Source organism: Ptychodera flava, chromosome 14, assembly GCF_041260155.1.
Source record: "Ptychodera flava strain L36383 chromosome 14, AS_Pfla_20210202, whole genome shotgun sequence".
NCBI classification, from domain to species: domain Eukaryota; kingdom Metazoa; phylum Hemichordata; class Enteropneusta; family Ptychoderidae; genus Ptychodera; species Ptychodera flava.
In genome coordinates this window covers 19789378-19808771 of record NC_091941.1, presented here as the reverse complement: position 1 = coordinate 19808771, position 19394 = coordinate 19789378, and the positions used below count along the sequence as shown (strand labels likewise).

At 38.2% G+C, this 19394-nt stretch overlaps 1 protein-coding gene across 1 annotated transcript; it reads left to right on the top strand.

Annotated features, from left to right (window-relative positions):
• Positions 1-392: 392 nt before the first annotated feature.
• LOC139149663 (carboxypeptidase B-like) lies at positions 393-18439 on the top strand. Its single transcript, XM_070721519.1, has 10 exons — positions 393-564; positions 5679-5760; positions 6339-6581; positions 7779-7880; positions 8965-9069; positions 10234-10344; positions 10713-10803; positions 11113-11324; positions 12319-12403; positions 17807-18439. Exons 1-10 carry the CDS (start codon positions 482-484, stop codon positions 18001-18003), a joined length of 1311 nt encoding a protein of 436 aa, XP_070577620.1. The 5' UTR covers positions 393-481; the 3' UTR covers positions 18004-18439.
• Positions 18440-19394: the final 955 nt, after the last annotated feature.

Below are 19394 nucleotides of genomic sequence, written 5' to 3'. Positions count from 1 at the left end.
TTGATACTAGTCCCCATGTGATTTCAATGGCATCCTTTGCTGACAGTTTACAGCATAAGCAAAACTGTATAACATCTCTGTTGAAGTCAAAACAGTCACAAGCAATGTCTCTTACAATACATTGCTTTGACCATATTGAAACCGCATTATTATACTTGGCTAATTGACGACTCTCCCGTACCGTGCACACTGTTAAGTCTGATCTTTAATCAATCTGAAACATTTTGCGTGAGTTTCTACCTCTCCTTTTGGGAAATGGTTTTGTGTTTATAAGGTGCTACAAAAAAGAAAGAAAGAAAGAAACATTAGTCTTCTCACTTGCAGTGGAGAAAGAAACATTTTACCGCGTGAGATCGAGTTGATAGGTGCGTGGCCCCCGGCCCCCTGGCGTGAAGCGCAACCGCATCCAACCATTCAAGAGGCGAGGTGCTGCATGCTGTGTTTGCGCTGTGCAAATTGCGTGCTGTGTTGATGGTTGGAAATGGGTGCTGTAGCTCGGCAGGTTTTGGCGGTATGCTGCTTTCTTGTACTCGTAGCTGCCTGGACTCGCAAACGATATGACAAGTAAGTGGCCACAGCGAATCCCTTATAGCATTGCTCAGCACACACCACGATCGCAAGAAAACCACAGTCGTACTCCCAATCGATTCAAGGTAACTCGTATAGTGGTTAACAGATTGACCGCGTTGCTACACATCCTTATTGACACCCTTCTAAAGTTTTGCACGGAGAAATTACCATCAATTGTGGGGTAATTCTCTCTATGTTTGCAACGCCGAGGAAAGCTTTGCGAAGAGAGCACCTCAAATAATCAAGCACTCGCATACAGAATGCGAGTACTCAATTCACCCATAGCAGTGTTTATTTGTGCCATACTTCACAATACCCTGTCAATAAACACTGTCGTTGCAAAGAGAAAACAATAGAATACGACTTAGGCGCTTTCGAGATCGTGTAAAGGTACTCTCTCCCTGTCTAGTCATAGATCCAGGGTGATTAATCGTCACACTTCACAGTAGTTATGTGAAAACGGGAGGCGAATATATTAAATTAGCGTGCCTATGCAACAATCATCGCAATGGTGGCAGTACAGGCGACATCAGAAATGTTGGAGTGGTTTCCATGTTAACAAAAGGCAGAGTTGAATTTATCAAATTTCAGTCCGATACTTCAAAAAACCCTGGGCTCTGCGAAATGGTTGAAGGGGTGATATTGTAGCCGCCAGTGCTGTAGGATTCTGTCTTTATTGAATAGAACCCCTGATTCCCTTATCTGTGGAAATACAGCTAACACACCTGAAATATTCAAGTCTTGTTATGATGTAAGTACTCACAAATACAAGGTGTGACAACACATTTTGCAGTTGTTAATGTTTCGCTGTTGGAACTTGTCTTCGGAATCCATGAGCTATGGCCAGTAGTTGGTAAAAATGCACGTTTCACATTGTTGAAGCTATCGTGCTATGGGGAGTTGTATGCCATTGTACATTATAGAACCCAAACGTGTAAGGCAAACGTGCATGACTAAACACTGTAAAAGTCTGCACGTTAGACATTTTAGACACGTTAGGTCCGTACACGTTAGGTTTGCACGATACACGATAGGTTTGCATGATTGGCATGATAGAAATTGGAGTCATGTGGAGAACCTAAAATGACATACACGTTAGACATTTTAGACACGTTAGGTCCGTACACGTTAGGTTTGCACGATACACGATAGGTTTGCATGATTGGCATGATAGATTTTGACTCATGATGAAAACCTAAAATGACATACACGTTAGACATTTTAGACACGTTAGGTCCGTAGGCCTACACGTTAGGTTTGCACGATACACGATAGGTTTGCACGATTGGCATGATAGATTTTGACTCATGATGAAAACCTAAAATGACATGCACGTTAGACATTTTAGACACGTTAGGTCCGTACACATTAGGTTTGCACGATACACGATAGGTTTGCATGATTGGCATGATAGATTTTGACTCATGATGAAAACCTAAAATGACATACACGTTAGACATTTTAGAAACGTTAGGTCCGTACACGTTAGGTTCGCACCATACACGATAGGTTTGCACGATTGGCATGATAGATTTTGACTCATGATGAAAACCTAAAATGACATACACATTAGACATTTTAGACACGTTAGGTCCTTACACGTTAGGTTTGCACGATACACGATAGGTTTGCACGATTGGCATGATAGATTTTGACTCATGATGAAAACCTAAAATGACATACACGTTAGACATTTTAGACACGTTAGGTCCGTACACGTTAGGTCTGCACGATACAAGATAGGTTTGCACGATTGGCATGATAGAGTTAGACCTTACCCTGTTTGTAGGCCATCACGTGAATCTTGAGACATATCGTATATTGTGCCGACCTGAGATTTACGGAGCTAACGTGTCTAAAATGTCTAACGTGTATGTCATTTTAGGTTGTCCACGAGTCAAAGTCTATCATGCCAATCGTGCAAACTTATCGTGTATCGTACATATACCTAACGAGTACGGATCTAACTTGTCTAAAATGTCTAACGTGTATGTAATTTTAGGGTCTCCAGATAAGTTGAATGGTACAGTCATGATATATACGTTAGACATTTTAGACACGTTAGGTCCGTACACGTTAGGTTTGCACCATACACGATAGGTTTGCATGATTGGCATGATAGATTTTGACTCATGATGAAAACCTAAAATGACATGCACGTTAGACATTTTAGACAGGTTAGGTCCGTGCACGATAGGTTTGCACGATTGGCATGATAGATTTTGACTCATGATGAAAACCTAAAATGACATACACGTTAGACATTTTAGACACGTTAGGTCCGTACACGTGAGGTTTGCACGATACACGATAGGTTTGCATGATTGGCATGATAGATTTTGACTCATGATGAAAACCTAAAATGACATACACATTTGACATTTTAGACACGTTAGGTCCTTACACGTTAGGTTTGCACGATACACGATAGGTTTGCACGATTGGCATGATAGATTTTGACTCATGATGAAAACCTAAATGACATACACGTTAGACATTTTAGACACGTTAGGTCCGTACACGTTAGGTCTGCGTCTGCACGATACAAAATAGGTTTGCACGATTGGCCTGAGACCTTGCCGTGTTTGTAGGCCATCACGTGAATCTTGAGACATATCGTATAACGTGCCGACCTAAGATTTACGGAGCTAACGTGTCTAAAATGTCTAACGTGTATGTCATTTTAGGTTGTCAACGAGTCAATATCTATCATGCCAATCGTGCAAACTTATCGTGTATCGTACATATCCTACCTAACGAGTACACTTGTCTAAAATGTCTAACGTCTCCAGATAAGTTGAATGGCCGGGTACAGTCATGATATACACGTTAGACATTTTAGACACGTTAGGTCCGTACACGTTAGGTTTGCACGACACACGATAAGTTTGCACGATTGGCATGATAGATTTTGACCCATCTGGAGAACCTAAAATGACATGCACGTTAGACATTTTAGACAGGTTAGGTCCGTACACGTTAGGCTCTCCACATGAGTCAAAATCTATCATGCCAATCGTGCAAACTTATCGTGTAACGTGCTGACCCAACGTGTACGGACCTAACGTGTCTAAAATGTCTAACGTGTATGTCCAGGTAAGTCGAATGGTACCGTATGTCAATCGTACAGTCATGATATACACGTTAGACACTTTAGACACGATAGGTGCATCCATGTTTGGCGTGCACAATACACGATAGGTTTGCACGATTGGCTTTTTTGGTCACGTTAGTTCCGACCTAACATGTCAAACATGCACTACTAAAATGTAAAAATGTCTAAAATGAAAAAATCCCGACTTCTGGCCATGGATGGAATCCATTACTCTGATTACAAACAGTGTCATAATATTTAAACATCGCGGAGAAAATGCAGGCGTTTTGTTCGAGTTCGGTTTCTGATTCTGCGACTTGCTTTCTGTTGTTAAATATTGGCTATGCATCGGCCTCGAATATTTTACACGCTCCATCTAAAATTTAGATTAACATTAACTATCCAGCTTTGAATGACGGAAGTTTGATAGAGGAAAAAAAATTGTTCTATAAAATCACGCGGGACAATGGTGAAAGCCCTACAACTGGGGTCATATATTTATGTCTGTATGTATAGCTTAGGCAAGTCCCCATTGTTTAGAACAGTAGTGACAGGATATATGCGGGACACAGGTGGAAATGGTTGAGGCGGTAAAGAGGTGATCTTGACCTCGGAACGGACCGATTTTCTGCTGAATTTCACAGCGACGAATTTTCAAGACAGAAAGTGACTTTAAAACAAGAATTAAATTTGAATTTACAGTCAGATTGTGTTATGTCAAGCCAAATTAATTCGCTAACTTGATCGGTGTACGGTTTCAAAGTTTCAATACATAACATTGCAGTTAGTGATTGTAGTACCGATCGGCCTAGGACCTATAGGCAATCCTCTATGTACTTTTCACATTTCGTCGAATACATTTAGGTATAGATAGCTCTCTGTCTGACAGTGTCTATCCGAGTCTATTCATCTATAATCTACTGGCCATCTCTATGTGCCTCCCTCTATCACCATTGCAATCCCCTCTCTCCCCTATTATCCATTCCTTCCCATCTCGCTGTCTGTCTGTCTCCCTGTCCGTCTGTCTGTCTGTCTGTTTGTCTCTGTCTCTCTCTCTCTCTCTCTCTCTCTCTCTCTCTCTCTCTCTCTCTCTCTCTCTCTCTCTCTCTCTCTCTCTCTCTCTCTCTCTCTCTCTCTCTCTCTCTCTCTCCCCTTCCCCCATCGTAAACGCGTTCGTCTGACCAGAACTAGACTTGTAGACCGCTTTACGGGACAGCCATATTTTCTTTTTGACATGTCTATCCAGAGGTCCGAACAAAGCACCAAAACCAGACTGCCCGCACAGCTTTGTCCCAAAACAATTTTTTACCAAAATCACCTCGAGCTCGTCCCAAGTACTGCCTGGTCCTACGCCACTACGGCCACAGGACAACCTCGCAATCGTACTAAAACCACTTCACCCAAAGAAGAGTACCACCATACTACCAGCTCGTCCCAAAACCACGATGTATCATAGTGCTGTTTTGACCTGTATGCCTTACTGTGTCAAGACATTTTGACTGCCATGAGCCATTTATTCTTTTACAAAAGCATAAACGATAGAATTAGAAAAAAGAAGAACAAAACTGCGCGGCGAACCTGCGTACATTAAATCATCGACCCATGGGTAACATTGTAGGGTCATGACACGCCGTCTCTCTGCATATACGACTTGTAAAAGCTAAACTGCTAAGTGGTGCTCTGCACAGTATTGCGATACGTCGTTTTCTCGACATTATACACTTTCAAGACTTCACTTGCAGGATGATTGAAAGGTGACGAAAACTTTGAAGGCAGCGATTTTTGATGCAAGTGGCGTTGTTTTGGGGCGAAATGGTTTGGTGCGACGTGACTCTTGGACCGAAGAGTTTTTGGTATGAGGTTGTTTTGGTGCGATGTGGTTTTGGTGCAAAGTGTCTTGGGCCAAGTCTGTCCATACATTTGGCCGCGGTCCGTTTTTTCTCCCCATGTCTTCATATATTTATTTATTCACTTGACCATCAAATAAATGAACAGCCAAGGGAACTTTCTTCAGTTACCAGGTTCTTCGAATAGTGCCGAAAACAGAAGATGAAGTCGGCGTCATAAAAGAACTTCGCACCAGATTTCCGCGTGAGGTAAGATTAGGCCTATGGTGTTGGTTAACTTTACGTGAGGGTATAGAGTGACAATTGTCCCTCATGGGTCAAGCCAGGGTAGGGCATTATGTATTGAAAATTGTCAAAGCAATCAATCTTTCTTTTGAGTTTTACTTGTTCTGAATGCACTGCCCGTGAAGGATCGCCCCATTCTAAGGTTATTTGACCTCTGTTATTTGAACGGTTGTGGACTATTTCTTTCTCATATGGTCGTTGATATGAATTCGTTTAAAGTTGCAAATTCCTCATGACGCCTCATTAAAGTAATTTGTGTTCAATTTTTTAATTTCACATAATTTTAATTTAAAAAGCGAATTCGTGAACATATCTGTGTGCAATGTTTGAGCAAAGGCCCCGGCAAGAGACAATTGTTCAGGTTTTTACTCGAGGCAAAGACATTCTTAACGACCACTATTCTCATTTATGTCTGTCTGGCTTCTTGTCGCGTCATGCATCGTTTGTGTTACGCGAATTGTCAACTCGGGACAAATGCTATACTTTGTATAATGATGTTACATTTCTTCTGTCCATTTGTGTGTTTTATTCCATACCCGCAGCTTGATTTCTGGTCCGAGCCCATGCACGCAAACTCACCTATCGATGTCATGGTGCCACCCAACTTGCAGTCTCCAATCTTGAGGTTCCTGAAGCAGAACACGATTCATTACGACACCATCATGGAAAACGTGCAGGGAATGATCGATGAGCAGATCCAGCAGGCCAGCAAGGCAAAGGACGATCGCCGTTCCGGAACCACGCTGGAAAACTTTGACTACAGCGTTTACCATACCATGGACGAGGCAAGAACTGTTTGCGCGCTAAGCACCTGAAGAGTATAAATCTAATGGTTTTTGTCCCACTTAAAGATCGAACAAAATGTGTGATTCCTAACTCGACCTACCCCATTTGAAACCTCCGACCCCAAACTGTTTTTCGCATATTAAAAAAAACCCTCATGATTTTTGTTAGATTTTGCTGTTTTTGATGGACCGCACCGATTGAGAATTATAAAGCATACATGCCCTCCCAAATCACAGTTCTTGGAGCAATCCGGGGACTACCTATACACTGCCCAGTGATTAGCTTACAGAATATGAATATGTATGTGGGTCAGTTTACAAGGCTGCACCCAGGTGCACAACTCACGGAGAAGCCGAACAAAACACGTTGAAACAGAAAGGTCGGATAATGTATGTACGTTAGTCATTATATCTCGTTTACATTATTATAAATTGAAGAACTGTCACCAATTAAACCACAAGAAATAGTTTGCGTCAGGGAAAAAAGTTCAGGAAGCCCCATGATCGTACCCTCTTCACACATTCCTGAACTCCGAGCTAATTTATGACAACGACTGAACCTTATCGGGTCAGGTTTATATTCAGTAGAGTGTAAACGTGGCTGTCATTTCAGCAAGTTGTGTATTTGCTTCCAGCTAGGGGTGACGTTTACATGCGTTACAACCACTAAGAGGTCGCATTCATCAGCATCCACGAAATGATAGCATTTCATCTCTAAATTCAGTTAATTCACATGACAGCAGACACTGCCCATAAACGTGTTCTCTGTGGCTTCACTGACAAGACACTGTTGAGTACGAACCCGCGAAACCGAGTGTTCGGTGCCATATTTGTCTTAGTCAAGATGCTCTGTTTTGCAATTGTGATCATGTTGATGCAGAATATATTTTTACTTGGCCTCCATATGCTGTATCATCTCATTCAAACCATGGTAATCATTCATTTGCTCTTTTGTGAGATACTTTCTCAAGCGAAAGATCTGTGCATAGACATTTCCCTCTATTAAAATCGGTCCAGGCACCTTTATCGTCAAATTGTCTTTGTGTTCAAAGGGTTAAACACCACCACAAACATCATATCTTACTTTTAAAACATACATGTCATCCGAACTACACGTGTGTATTGTTAAGTTCTTCACGTTCTTCTCAATAACATGATGGACTTTCAATGTTTCAATTTTCCTCTTCATTTTTCCAGATAAATGATTGGATGACATATATGGTGACGTCATATCCGAACCTAACCGAAAAGATCACGGTCATGGAAAGCTATGAAGGAAGAGAAGTATGGGGACTAAAGGCGAGTTTTACGTTGCCACCGACTCTTGTCAGCGACAAGCTTCAATGACTGATTTTATTGACCCCAGAGTGCCATTTCTGTGCCACACGGATCGCCTACCGACTAGACTTCGTGGATGTTAAGAGTAAAAGTCATATGTTTGAAACCGAAAACACAAAACTGCTACAACTACAACAATCATTATCATCATCATCATCAACGTCTTCCTCTTCCTCCTTCTTATCATCATCATCATCATCATCATCATCATCATCATCATCATCATCATCATTTATTCACCATTATTATCATCATTATCATTTACTCACCATTATTATTACATTATCTTCACCATTTATTCACCATTGTTATCACGTCATCATCATTATCATTTATTCACCATTATTACCACATCATCATCATCATTTATTCACCATTGTTATCACGTCATCATCATTATCATTTATTCACCATTATTACCACATCATCATCATTTATTCACCATTATTACCACATCATCATCATTATCATTTATTCACCATTATTACCACATCATCATCATTTATCCAGCATTATTATCACGTCATCATCATTATCATTTTATTCACCATTATTACCACATCATCATCACTTATTCACCATTATTATCACGTCATCATCATTATCATTTATTCACCATTATTACCACATCATCATCATTTAACCAGCATTATTATGACATCATCATCATTTATTCACCACTATTATCACGTCATCATTATCATTTATTCACCATTATTACCACATTATCATCACTTATTCACCATTATTATGACATCATCATCATTTATTCACCATTAGTATCACAACTTTATCTTCTCAATCATCTATATCATCAAAGCCATCAGTATCATTAAAATCATGAATATCATCATCATCGATGTTTTTGTTGTCACTGTATTTTTACTTTTATTGTCCCTGATTTATCCCGAGTACAGCGTAAGTATACCCATTCGCTGCCCCTGTGGTTCAATCACGGTCCACTACGCATCGGGGCCTTTTGATTTACATGTACTTAAAATGCGATATTGAATAGTACAAATCTGTTTCTCTCTCTTAAATACAGATCCGTAAATCTTCAAGCAGGAAGGCACCTGCAATCTTTTTTGAAGGTGGTATCCACAGCAGAGAGTGGATTTCACCGGCTACTATGTTATACTTCATCAAAGAGGTGAGGATTTTCAATGAGTAACACATGCCATCGATGATGTTGAAAATTGTCTACTAAACCGATAACAGAGAACTGTTGCAGCAATTACACATATAGAATTATGCACCAGCTGTCTATATCCACCGAGAAAAATGTTTATGTCGACTGTGATTAATGGGTAGGGCTGGCATGCCTGCTCATGGATCATGCCACTTGTCCTATTCAAGTGACTAGACTGCAGAACTGTATTTAAGCCTTTTAGATGCTTTGATATCGCCCTCTCTCTGCCCACACCTTATTCTATGCGATGTTACGAAGGTCACACGTGAAGATTTCCAACCACCATGATTGAGCTTGGGTCAGGTTGGGGTACTGGGTGTCCGGAGGGTATGTTCGGGGAGCAATTGTCCTGGAACCCCTCTCCCCGACTGTACAGTAGCAAAGATACAGACATTCGACTGACTGTTAACTGCAAGAACTCAGCTTGCTTGCAAACAGAAGTCATCTACAAAACTAGCTCGGTATCAACCGAGCAAGAGGTCACAATCTGCAGTGCAGAATGGGTTTGTGGCTTTCTTTTGTGCTCTGGTCGATCACCCCACTTCTAGTAAATTGTTAATAGAAATAACTGTATCACAACCTCTGAATAACATTTTTCTAATATCTGCAAAATGCAGAGCTTTGTTGGATGTACCTTCAGAAAAGATCTCGATTTGTTTGTGTTGCATAAACGTTGTGGTTCGTGTTCAGATCTCTGACCCTGTCGCTATCATGAGAACTCGGTGAAGCTGCTAAAAATCTGTTGTAACTTTGACAAAAAAGGAAAATTTCATCGCTATTTTGTCGCGAATGAAACTATGCATTGCAACCGAAGCATATTCATTGTGGGATGAGCCAAATTATGTCATGTTAAATTGTAATACACGAAAATCAGGATTTCACATGAGCTTTACACACAGATCGACCCCTCTTAGATTGATCAAATGAGTGTGTCCGACATAACCCAACCTCTTGTGTAATCGTCGTACCCTTTTAACACCTCGAGCATTCATCAGTTTCTTGAAGAGAATTTCCGCGACACCCAAGCTTGAAGTTTTAAGTCATGCGGCTTGTCGACTGCAAATGTATGGAATCGCAAGATTCACTCACATATGACGTTCATGCTTTATGACTTAATTCATACAGCTTTTGGAGAAATATGAAAGTGACCGCGTTGTGAGGAAACTGGTGAGCTTCTTTGACTGGTACATCGTGCCCGTGTTAAATCCGGATGGATATATCTATACGTGGACTACAGTAGGTATTCTGAACTTCACGATTGTGTGCGGGGGCCCGGGGGGGGAGGGGGGCCTTTCCTGTGTCATTCACGTGCTGTGGGAGCCTATGGGAAGCAACTCTGATGTATATACACTGAACGTTAAACAATAAGTGTACAATAATGAAATGTCTCCCTTATTTTTACACATTGTTGTCGATTCAGTTGATGCTATCGGTTCAGAGTGGCATTTGTTTCAATTCAATGCCGAGCCCCCGTTTCCCACTTCCTTTTTATCCTCTTGCTGGAGACAACTCCGTAACACTCATGAGGTGTCTCGGACTTCGGACAAACTGGCAATCCAATTAAAACTTAACATGGCATATTCTTCGAATTCGTTATATATTAGGACAGAATGTGGCGTAAATCCCGAGAACCGAATGAAGGTAGCCCATGTGTTGGCACTGACCTGAACAGAAACTGGGGATTTGGCTGGGCAGGTAAACACAAGGCCATCATTATTTTCATCATCATTCCCATTGTCACAATTTATCGTCGTCGTCATTATCATTATTATGATCGTTGTCATCATCAAACTCATTATAGTCATCATTATCATTATCATCATCATCATCGTCATCATCAGCATCGTCGCTGTCATCATCATCATCATTATCATCATCACCATCATCATCATCATCATCATCATCATCATCGTCATCATCATCATCATCATCATCATCATCATCATCATCATCATCATCATCATCATCTATCAATTCAATCGTGATGATGTGTTCAATCCACAGCTCCTGGCGGTTCTTCAGACGATCCGTGTACGATTATCTACCACGGAGCCGGTCCAAATTCAACGCCTGAAATCAACGGCACTCAGCAGTTCCTATCTGATCTTCACACCAAACAGGGGCTAGCATTTTTCGTTGATTGGCATTCCTACGGCCAAATGTGGTTGGCGCCATGGGCGTTCACATACGATTACCCCGAGGATTACAGTCACCATGTAAGGAACACTGTGTTTTTCGAAACCTGTATCATCAGATGATTTTGTGAATTGATTAAGTCTGTTCTGTTCGTTACATTTCACATCTTGATGAACGCATGGGCAATCTTTCGCTCAATGGTCTTCTATTTAAGGTAGAACGCGCCTCGGGGGACACAAATTTGGATTCCCAAACTTTTACAATTCTTTTCTTATATACCACTTGTGTGGGTTCATTTTGAAGCTCTCGGTGTAGGCCTAAGAAAACTTTTCACCGGCTTAGTTTTTCGAAATTCAAAAATTTTACTTTTCTCCATAGAGTTAACACAGAGATGGCGGCCATTTTGAATTTTGAATATCGGTAAAGAGTTATTTGTTTCCCTAGTACCAAAACTTGCACGGTGAACCCCCGTTTTTATTCTTGATTTGAAAGAGAATTGTTGAAACACTGTTCAAGGAAAGTCTGAGAAAAAGTTTTAGTCTTTCACTTTCAAAGCGCGAACTACCTAAAGTAAATGTATTTCGTACATTACATTACGTCGCCTTCATTCACTCAACTGCACATGGGCGAATTCAAGCCCACATTGCGCAGTTGCCCATTTTTGTACATCACGAGCTTAAAAGCATTCTGTCACCTGTTCAAATTTTGCCACAGTTACCATGGAAAGAGAAAATCTAACCAATCACAGATTTTAAGCGGGTGGCCGCTTTTTAAAAACAGCGCCCTCACATGGGCATTTAGAATACCAAGGAACGCCCCTGTGACCATATATGGGCATATTTAGATTACAGGTGACTGTATACCTTAAAAGCATTTCTTCTCTGAAGTCCAGTACCTATCCGCTTGACAAACCAACCTGAATACATGCATAACATATCGTAGACTCACCAAATATCGATCGATCGCGAAAGCTACCGCAACTTAGCGTCTTAATTCATAACGATTCATGGAGCAAAGTGAACATTAATCACTTGGCTGACTTAGCATATTTTATATTTCTTCTGTCTGACGCAGCTGAAGTTGGCAGAAGAACTGGTCGGCAAATTGACATCGTGGTACGGAACGCAATACCGATATGGCCCAACGTCCCACGTCATATGTAAGTAAATTAAATAATGGTGCAAAAAAGAGTCAGCAAATATCACCACGAATTACTGTGCGGTTTTTTTGTGATTTCTAGAGTTTTTTCTGGACCAGAGGCATTGAGATTGTGTGATTACGTGGATTTTTTCTCATGTCTGTGACTGACCAGTGTTCGCATTATTGACAAGTGTGCGTTTGTTACTCACACTTTTCAATGCTTTGAAAGATATGTATTATAATTTATTTCAAAGTTATCTTCACTGTCAGGTTTCATTTCCTTTCTTTTGTTTTTATCTTTCGTTTGATGGCAATAGGCCAGTGTTGGGAGTTTTCAGTACTAGTCCAGTCAATTTAGGGTTTAACCTAGGACTAATTGCAACAGAAATTATTTCTTCACCATGACCTTTGGAAAGGTCTCACTAATGACATATTAAAAGTATAGGAAAATCTAAGGGGTGCAAATTGGTTAAATTTGCATATATTCAAATTAGCTATATAACGCCCTTAAAATGATGCTACACTCACATTTTGGGCATGTAAACTGAATTCAAGTGACTTTTTTCATTGCAACACAATTCAGTAAGGTTCAACAAATTATTTCTATATGTCTTGAACAATAAATATCATGCAAATTAACTAATTTGCATATATTTGCCGTTTTTCCATTATTTCAGACAAAATTAATGTTTAAGGTCGTATGTAAACAAATTTTTCTCTATGAAATTGTTAAGTTTTTGCAAGAATTACCAATTCCATACCGAAAAAATATGAGGTTGACCTAATTTGCATGCTAATTATTTTGATACAAAAAACCTAATTTGCATAATTGACCAAAACGGTCTTCTGAATACAATAAGACTACAATAGCTTCCATTGACATTTTCTGGTTATTCAGAAATGCAATGAATAAAGAGAAGAGTTTCAGAGCATTACTGTTTAAATAAAGGGAATCAGAATACTTTCTTTGGATATTCTTCTTTCTTTTACGACGTTAAGGTTATTCATGGAAAATCATTGGACGTGTTCAATTTTTTGACATCCATTGTCAATAGTTAAGTCATTTTCTCCTACAACATGTTCGATTGCAGTAAACTTTTTGAAGGAATTTTTTATGCTTTTGGTCACTTTTTTCAATGACGACGGAAATATTCAGTTACTAATAAACGGTTCACCACACTTAACAATTGTGCCTGTGAATCATCTTTGTCATCATTGAACTATTGATTAGTATAAATACCAACATCATTTGAATCACCATGATAGTGGTGGTGATGACATTGATTATGATGATCATTATCATATCATAAATTTCTTCCTCTTCCTCCCTGTTCACATCTTCCTCTAGGTGGTTCATTTGTTTACAGCCTGAATCCTTTCGTTGACAACAGAAAGTCTAGATTTTGTTTTCTGTCAGGGTTATTGAGGCTGCTGCAGTTCATTGTAGAACCCATAGGAATAGGGAAGGGCTACTCAATTGAAAGATGTGAAGCAAGGGATGATATAATTGTACCGCGTATCATATCAGATCTTAGATGTGCAAGTATCACTCATGGGGCTGTTTATGTAATGGACTTTCCATTTACAGATTATTAGACTTTTGTATCATTAAGAATAAGATCGATCATTCAAGGAATTGACAGTCTAGCCAATCTGAGGTGAGACTTCCATAAGGTTCAAAATACAGGATGACCAATTATATGATAATTTGATGTCAAAATTTGATATCTTAATTGATAAACTTGTTAACGGCAGCTTCTGTGATGCAAATCCCTTCACATTTTGGTTTTCTTGTTTCACGGTCATAAAAATTAGAAAAAGCAGCTAGACCATGTAACATTATGAAAAGTATCTAGATTTGCTTTTACCAGTGATTTAGATTATCATGATTCAGTCAACAGATTTTTTTCAGTTTTTCCTCAAATGCTATGGCTGTGTACTGTACGACTAAACAGGAAATCTCTCTCTTCAGTCCATTATATGACTTTATATTAATTTTCAATTGTTGTCTTCAAGAAATTTCAAAATTTTGAGAAATGCAGTGTCCTTTGATTATCGTAATGTCTTTCAGCTGTTTAAGGAACAGCTTTGCTTATCACATATTTCATGATAATTGACAGTATAGTATAATAATTGTACCTCTATATCACCATGATCATTATAATTGTATTTCTATATCATTATTATCATAAATTTCTGTATGTGGCATTAACAGGCAAGTTACACACAGTCAAAAGTATATCTGATTTACCAGTGACCACATAACCTGGTCTTTAATTACATTTTACCAACACTTAATCTATATTAGTAATACCGGCAAGGGTGAAAATAGAGGAAAATAGAGCTGAAACACAAATTTTCCTCAGCCTCCCTTAGTACAAAGCGTTGGTTATTTGGTCAAGTATTTTGATATGCATTAAGATAATCCAAATCTGCCAGTAAGTTCCAAATATTATTGACACTATGCAAATTCTCTAGATAATTGAAACGAACTATACGAATCAATCATTGTTTATTTTTACAGGGCTTTTCATTCTGTATTCCCTATTAGTATATAATCATTACAATGAGTTAAAATACACAGAAAATAATCATGTCAATTTCTTTGTACTGAGCAAAATGTTCATTCAAGTTATAAAATGTTCATCTTTCGATAGGAAGTACTTAAAGTAATAAATAACTTAAACAAGTAGTGTCTCTTGATGTAACTTCTCATTTTACTGATAATATAATTAATTAAAATAAGTTGACGTCAATTTGAAAAATTACTGAAAATTATTTTTATGATTATCATATAGGATTTATGCACATGAGGAATCGCTTAAAATTAGGTAAAATATATTAAACAATGTTAGTAAAAAATTCCAATCTCTCTTTACGATATTGTATAACATTTCAAGTTTCAAGTATTATATTTAATAGAGTGTAGGTATTTCCTATAAAATCTTTTACAATTAGCCCTGTTGCACAATGTAGATTGTATTATACTTTAAATATACCTTTTCTTGGACCTTTCAGCATTTAAGGTGAGAAATAATTCATGTTCCAATCAGAAAAAGGAAGTGAAATGGTTGACTTATTGGACAAATGCAAATAAGAATTTTTTTATCGCTGTAAGATATATTTGAAAACTGCCTAAACTAAAAACAAAAAAATGATCTTACATAGTCATTACAATGTCAGCTTATCTCTTGAATCACTTTCGTATGTAGATTATCAGCACCAGGTTTGTATAGCATCTATGAGCCATTTAGCCTTTGGGTAAATTAGCTGTCTTATGTACAACTTCATTAAAGGCACTTTTCGCTATCCCTGGGATCGCCTTTGTTCTATAGTCTGTCAGAGGATTATGGAGGTGTGATAGCCTTTTGTTTTCCATTGAAATTGTAATCTGGTGTGTAAATTTTCTGATGAGACAATGTGGTGCCAACAAAGGCCGTTAAACTTGCGGTATGTAATTTCCATGACCCTGCTAAAATTTACAATGAAGAAACAGTTCTAATGATCTCGGTTGTTTTTTAACATAATATATATTGTCATTTATACGTAAAAGAAAGGGAAAAGTAAAGTGGTAGGAGGGGCACATTGCAGTTATGTAAAATGAGGAATCTTAAATGATATGATGCATTTCCTGCACACAAAAAAATAAATTAAATAATCAAATTGATTGAATGAAATGTCAATTTGCTCAATATATTTTTAAGAAATCTATTAACAGCAACGATATTGTTCCATTACTAAGTTTTATATTTATTCAAATTACGCACTGTCTTACCTCTTCCTCTTAGAGTTTACTAGTCATTTTGTTTGTCATTCTATAGAGTGGAAACAAAAACTACTTGAATATAATTTTTAAGTGAAATGCAGTGAAAAGTGAAACACAGTGGCAGCCATACTTGATTTACGCAAATTAGGAATATTTCTCGGGTGATAAAATGTATTCAAAAATATTGCCTGGTCAAAAAATAAGATTAATGCATACATTACTTGAACAAAATGTCGCATTTTTCTCAATTCAATACGCATATTTCTTTTATCAGTGAATGTATTGCACCCATTATTCGTTTATATCTACGCAAACTAGGTAATGTTATACCCCGTAGACTGTATTGGACTTTACGTGTGTCATTTTAGGACCTCTCTAAAATACACAAATAAAAATAATTCTATTGCTGTCAGAAGTAGCTTAAAATAGTTATTAATTACGGATATACAAAGAAAAGCGAAGTGTTGTGGCGGCGATATTGGATTTATGCAAATGAGGAATATTTCTATGACGACAAAATATTTCAATTAAAATTGCATAAACCAAAAACAAGGCAAATAAGCCAAAACCTGCATATATCATGTTTAGCCAAATATTTTTAGTAGAAACATTCTATTAGCACCTAGTTTGTAACCATAATCTTTTTACATTTATGCAAATTAGGCATTGTTTACATTTTTAGATTGTACTAGGCTTTTAGTATGTAATTGTAGGACTTCTCTGAAATACACAGTGAATAAATAATTCTGCTGCTGTCAGAAGTAGCTTAAAAAGAGTTATTAATTGGGAAAACTACAAAGAAAAGTGAAGGTTGTGGCGGCCATATTGGATTTATGCAAATGAGGAATATTTCTATGGCGACTTAATATTTCCATCAACATTACCTAAACCAAAAACAAGGCAAATAAGCCAAAAACCTGCATAACATATCATGCTTAGCCAATTATTTTCAGCAGAAACATTCTACCAGCACTAAGTTTTTAACCATAATCTTTTTACATCTATGCAAATTAGGCACTATTTACAATTCAGATTGTACTAGACTTTTAGTATGTTATTCTAGGACTTCTCTAAAATACAATGTGAAAAAATTATTCTATTGCTGTTAGTAGTAGCTTAAAAATAGTTATTAATTAGAGAAAAACAAAGAAAAGTGAAGTGTTGTGGCGGCCATATTGGATTTATGCAAATGAGGAATATTTCTATGACGACAAAATATTTTCAACATCCTAGCCTAGACGTAAAACGAGGCATATAAGCCAAAAAACTTGTATTAAAATCATGTTTAGCCACATATTTTAAGTAAAAACCATCTATCAGCGACAATTTATACCCATGAGCCCCCTTTACATTTATGCAAATTAGGCACTGTTGCACCCCTTAGATTTTATTATACTTTTAGTATGTTATTTCTAGGACCTTTCCAAAATGCATGGTGAAGAAACAATTTCTGTTGCAATTAGTCCTAGGTTGACCCCTTTTTTGGCGTAGATTGACTGGACTATACGGGCGCAGTGTACAAATGCAGTATATGTGAAAACATTGTTGAAAAGTCGACCGAATAATGCGTACATTTCGTACTTTTCGCTTCGATCGTATCGATGTATTTCTCCATCCTGACCGATTCTAAAATTCACCGTTGATTTCCATGGCCAGATCCAGCTTCCGGTTCAAGTTTGGATTGGGTTCACGGAGCTCTTGGAGTGAAACACGCCTACGCCGCCGAGCTTCGAGACCATTTTTATTCACCGTACGGCTTCTTGTTGCCAGAGAGGCAGATCATTCCGACCGCTCAGGAGACCTGGGCAGGGGTGAAAGCGGCAGCCATGTACATCCTGAAGAATGAACTATAAGACAGGATTCCACCACAAGTCGTTCATCAATGATGCATTCGGTTGTCCCGAAGAGGCAGCGGCAAAGATTTCACAGACGGGGTACTCCGAGACTTCGGCGTGAAGATCTCCATTTGTATTTGACGATAAACCACATCTACAACTATTTCTTAAGCATACTTAACTGAACCGTAATAAGTAATGTCACTGTGATTTTACAACAGCGACTCAAGTTAATGGACTATTAGTAAAAACATTACTTGTATACATTAAAAGTTATCCAATTGAGTCAAGATTTGTCAGTAATATTGTCAGAATTCAGGCACATTACTACGATGTCATCGCATTTTTGTAAGCGATTCTCATTCTAACTTTTTTGTACATGTATGATGTATTTTTATAAACATTTTCATATCAAATATCTATTTTAATAAAGATTGTAAGATTTTAAATACAATTAATACCCTTATGGCGGTTTTTTTTTCATTCGACTGATATTTAGAACTCATCACAACGTTTTGGGTTCGATGCTAATCATGGCTGACTATAAGTGAAAGTCCCTTTTAATGCTACTAATCTGATGATAACATCGTCTTTGCGCGCAACGTGGTGAATAGTAACAAAGAGTCGAGGTGAATAAAATGGTGACCGGTGTAGGCGGTCGATTGACAGAGATAAAAAAAACACGAAATGATAGAGGTAAAAAAAGTACATTTCAAAAAAATAGGTGGTCGCATCAGAGCAGTCTAATTATTGGTGTGATTTACGAAAGTTGAAATTAACGACTTCTTAGCATGTGTCCGATTTGTTTCAGTCCTGCCCTAACCAGTGCGGCACAATTCGTTTCAGAGTCTTATTCAAATAGCACAGAACAACGAAAGAGTCGAGGCGAATTGCAAATTGGAATTGTAAATTCGCTTCAACAGATACGTATGTCTGGTATATCGGGAGGCTCTCAACCGTTCGATACTCGGCTTCTGCCATGACGATGATGCGAGACACTCCGCTTGATAGAATTTTCACTGTTCATCACACCTGAGTGTACCAATGTGTCACCATGCGGCAAACAACACCAATTTTGGAGTATTTTGATATGGTGGAGATACCGCCGCCTGAGCCACGATACATTAAAACAGCGGCTCCGTCTGCAAAACTGTTCGTATTTAATTTGCAGTTGTAATGTTTTTTTCATCGAATTTTGAGTTATTGATCTTATTCGGAACGATAATATGAAGTTATAATAATAATACGATAACTGTAAAATAAACATGCATCTGTGTAGGGTGAGTAAACTCCTAATAAAGGCGGAGAAACCGACAGCTATTCAGTGTTTTTGTCCACTATGAGTACGCTTCAGCTTTGTAATTGAAAATCTGTTCTGTGATATATTTGTATTTTTTCAAACATCTTGC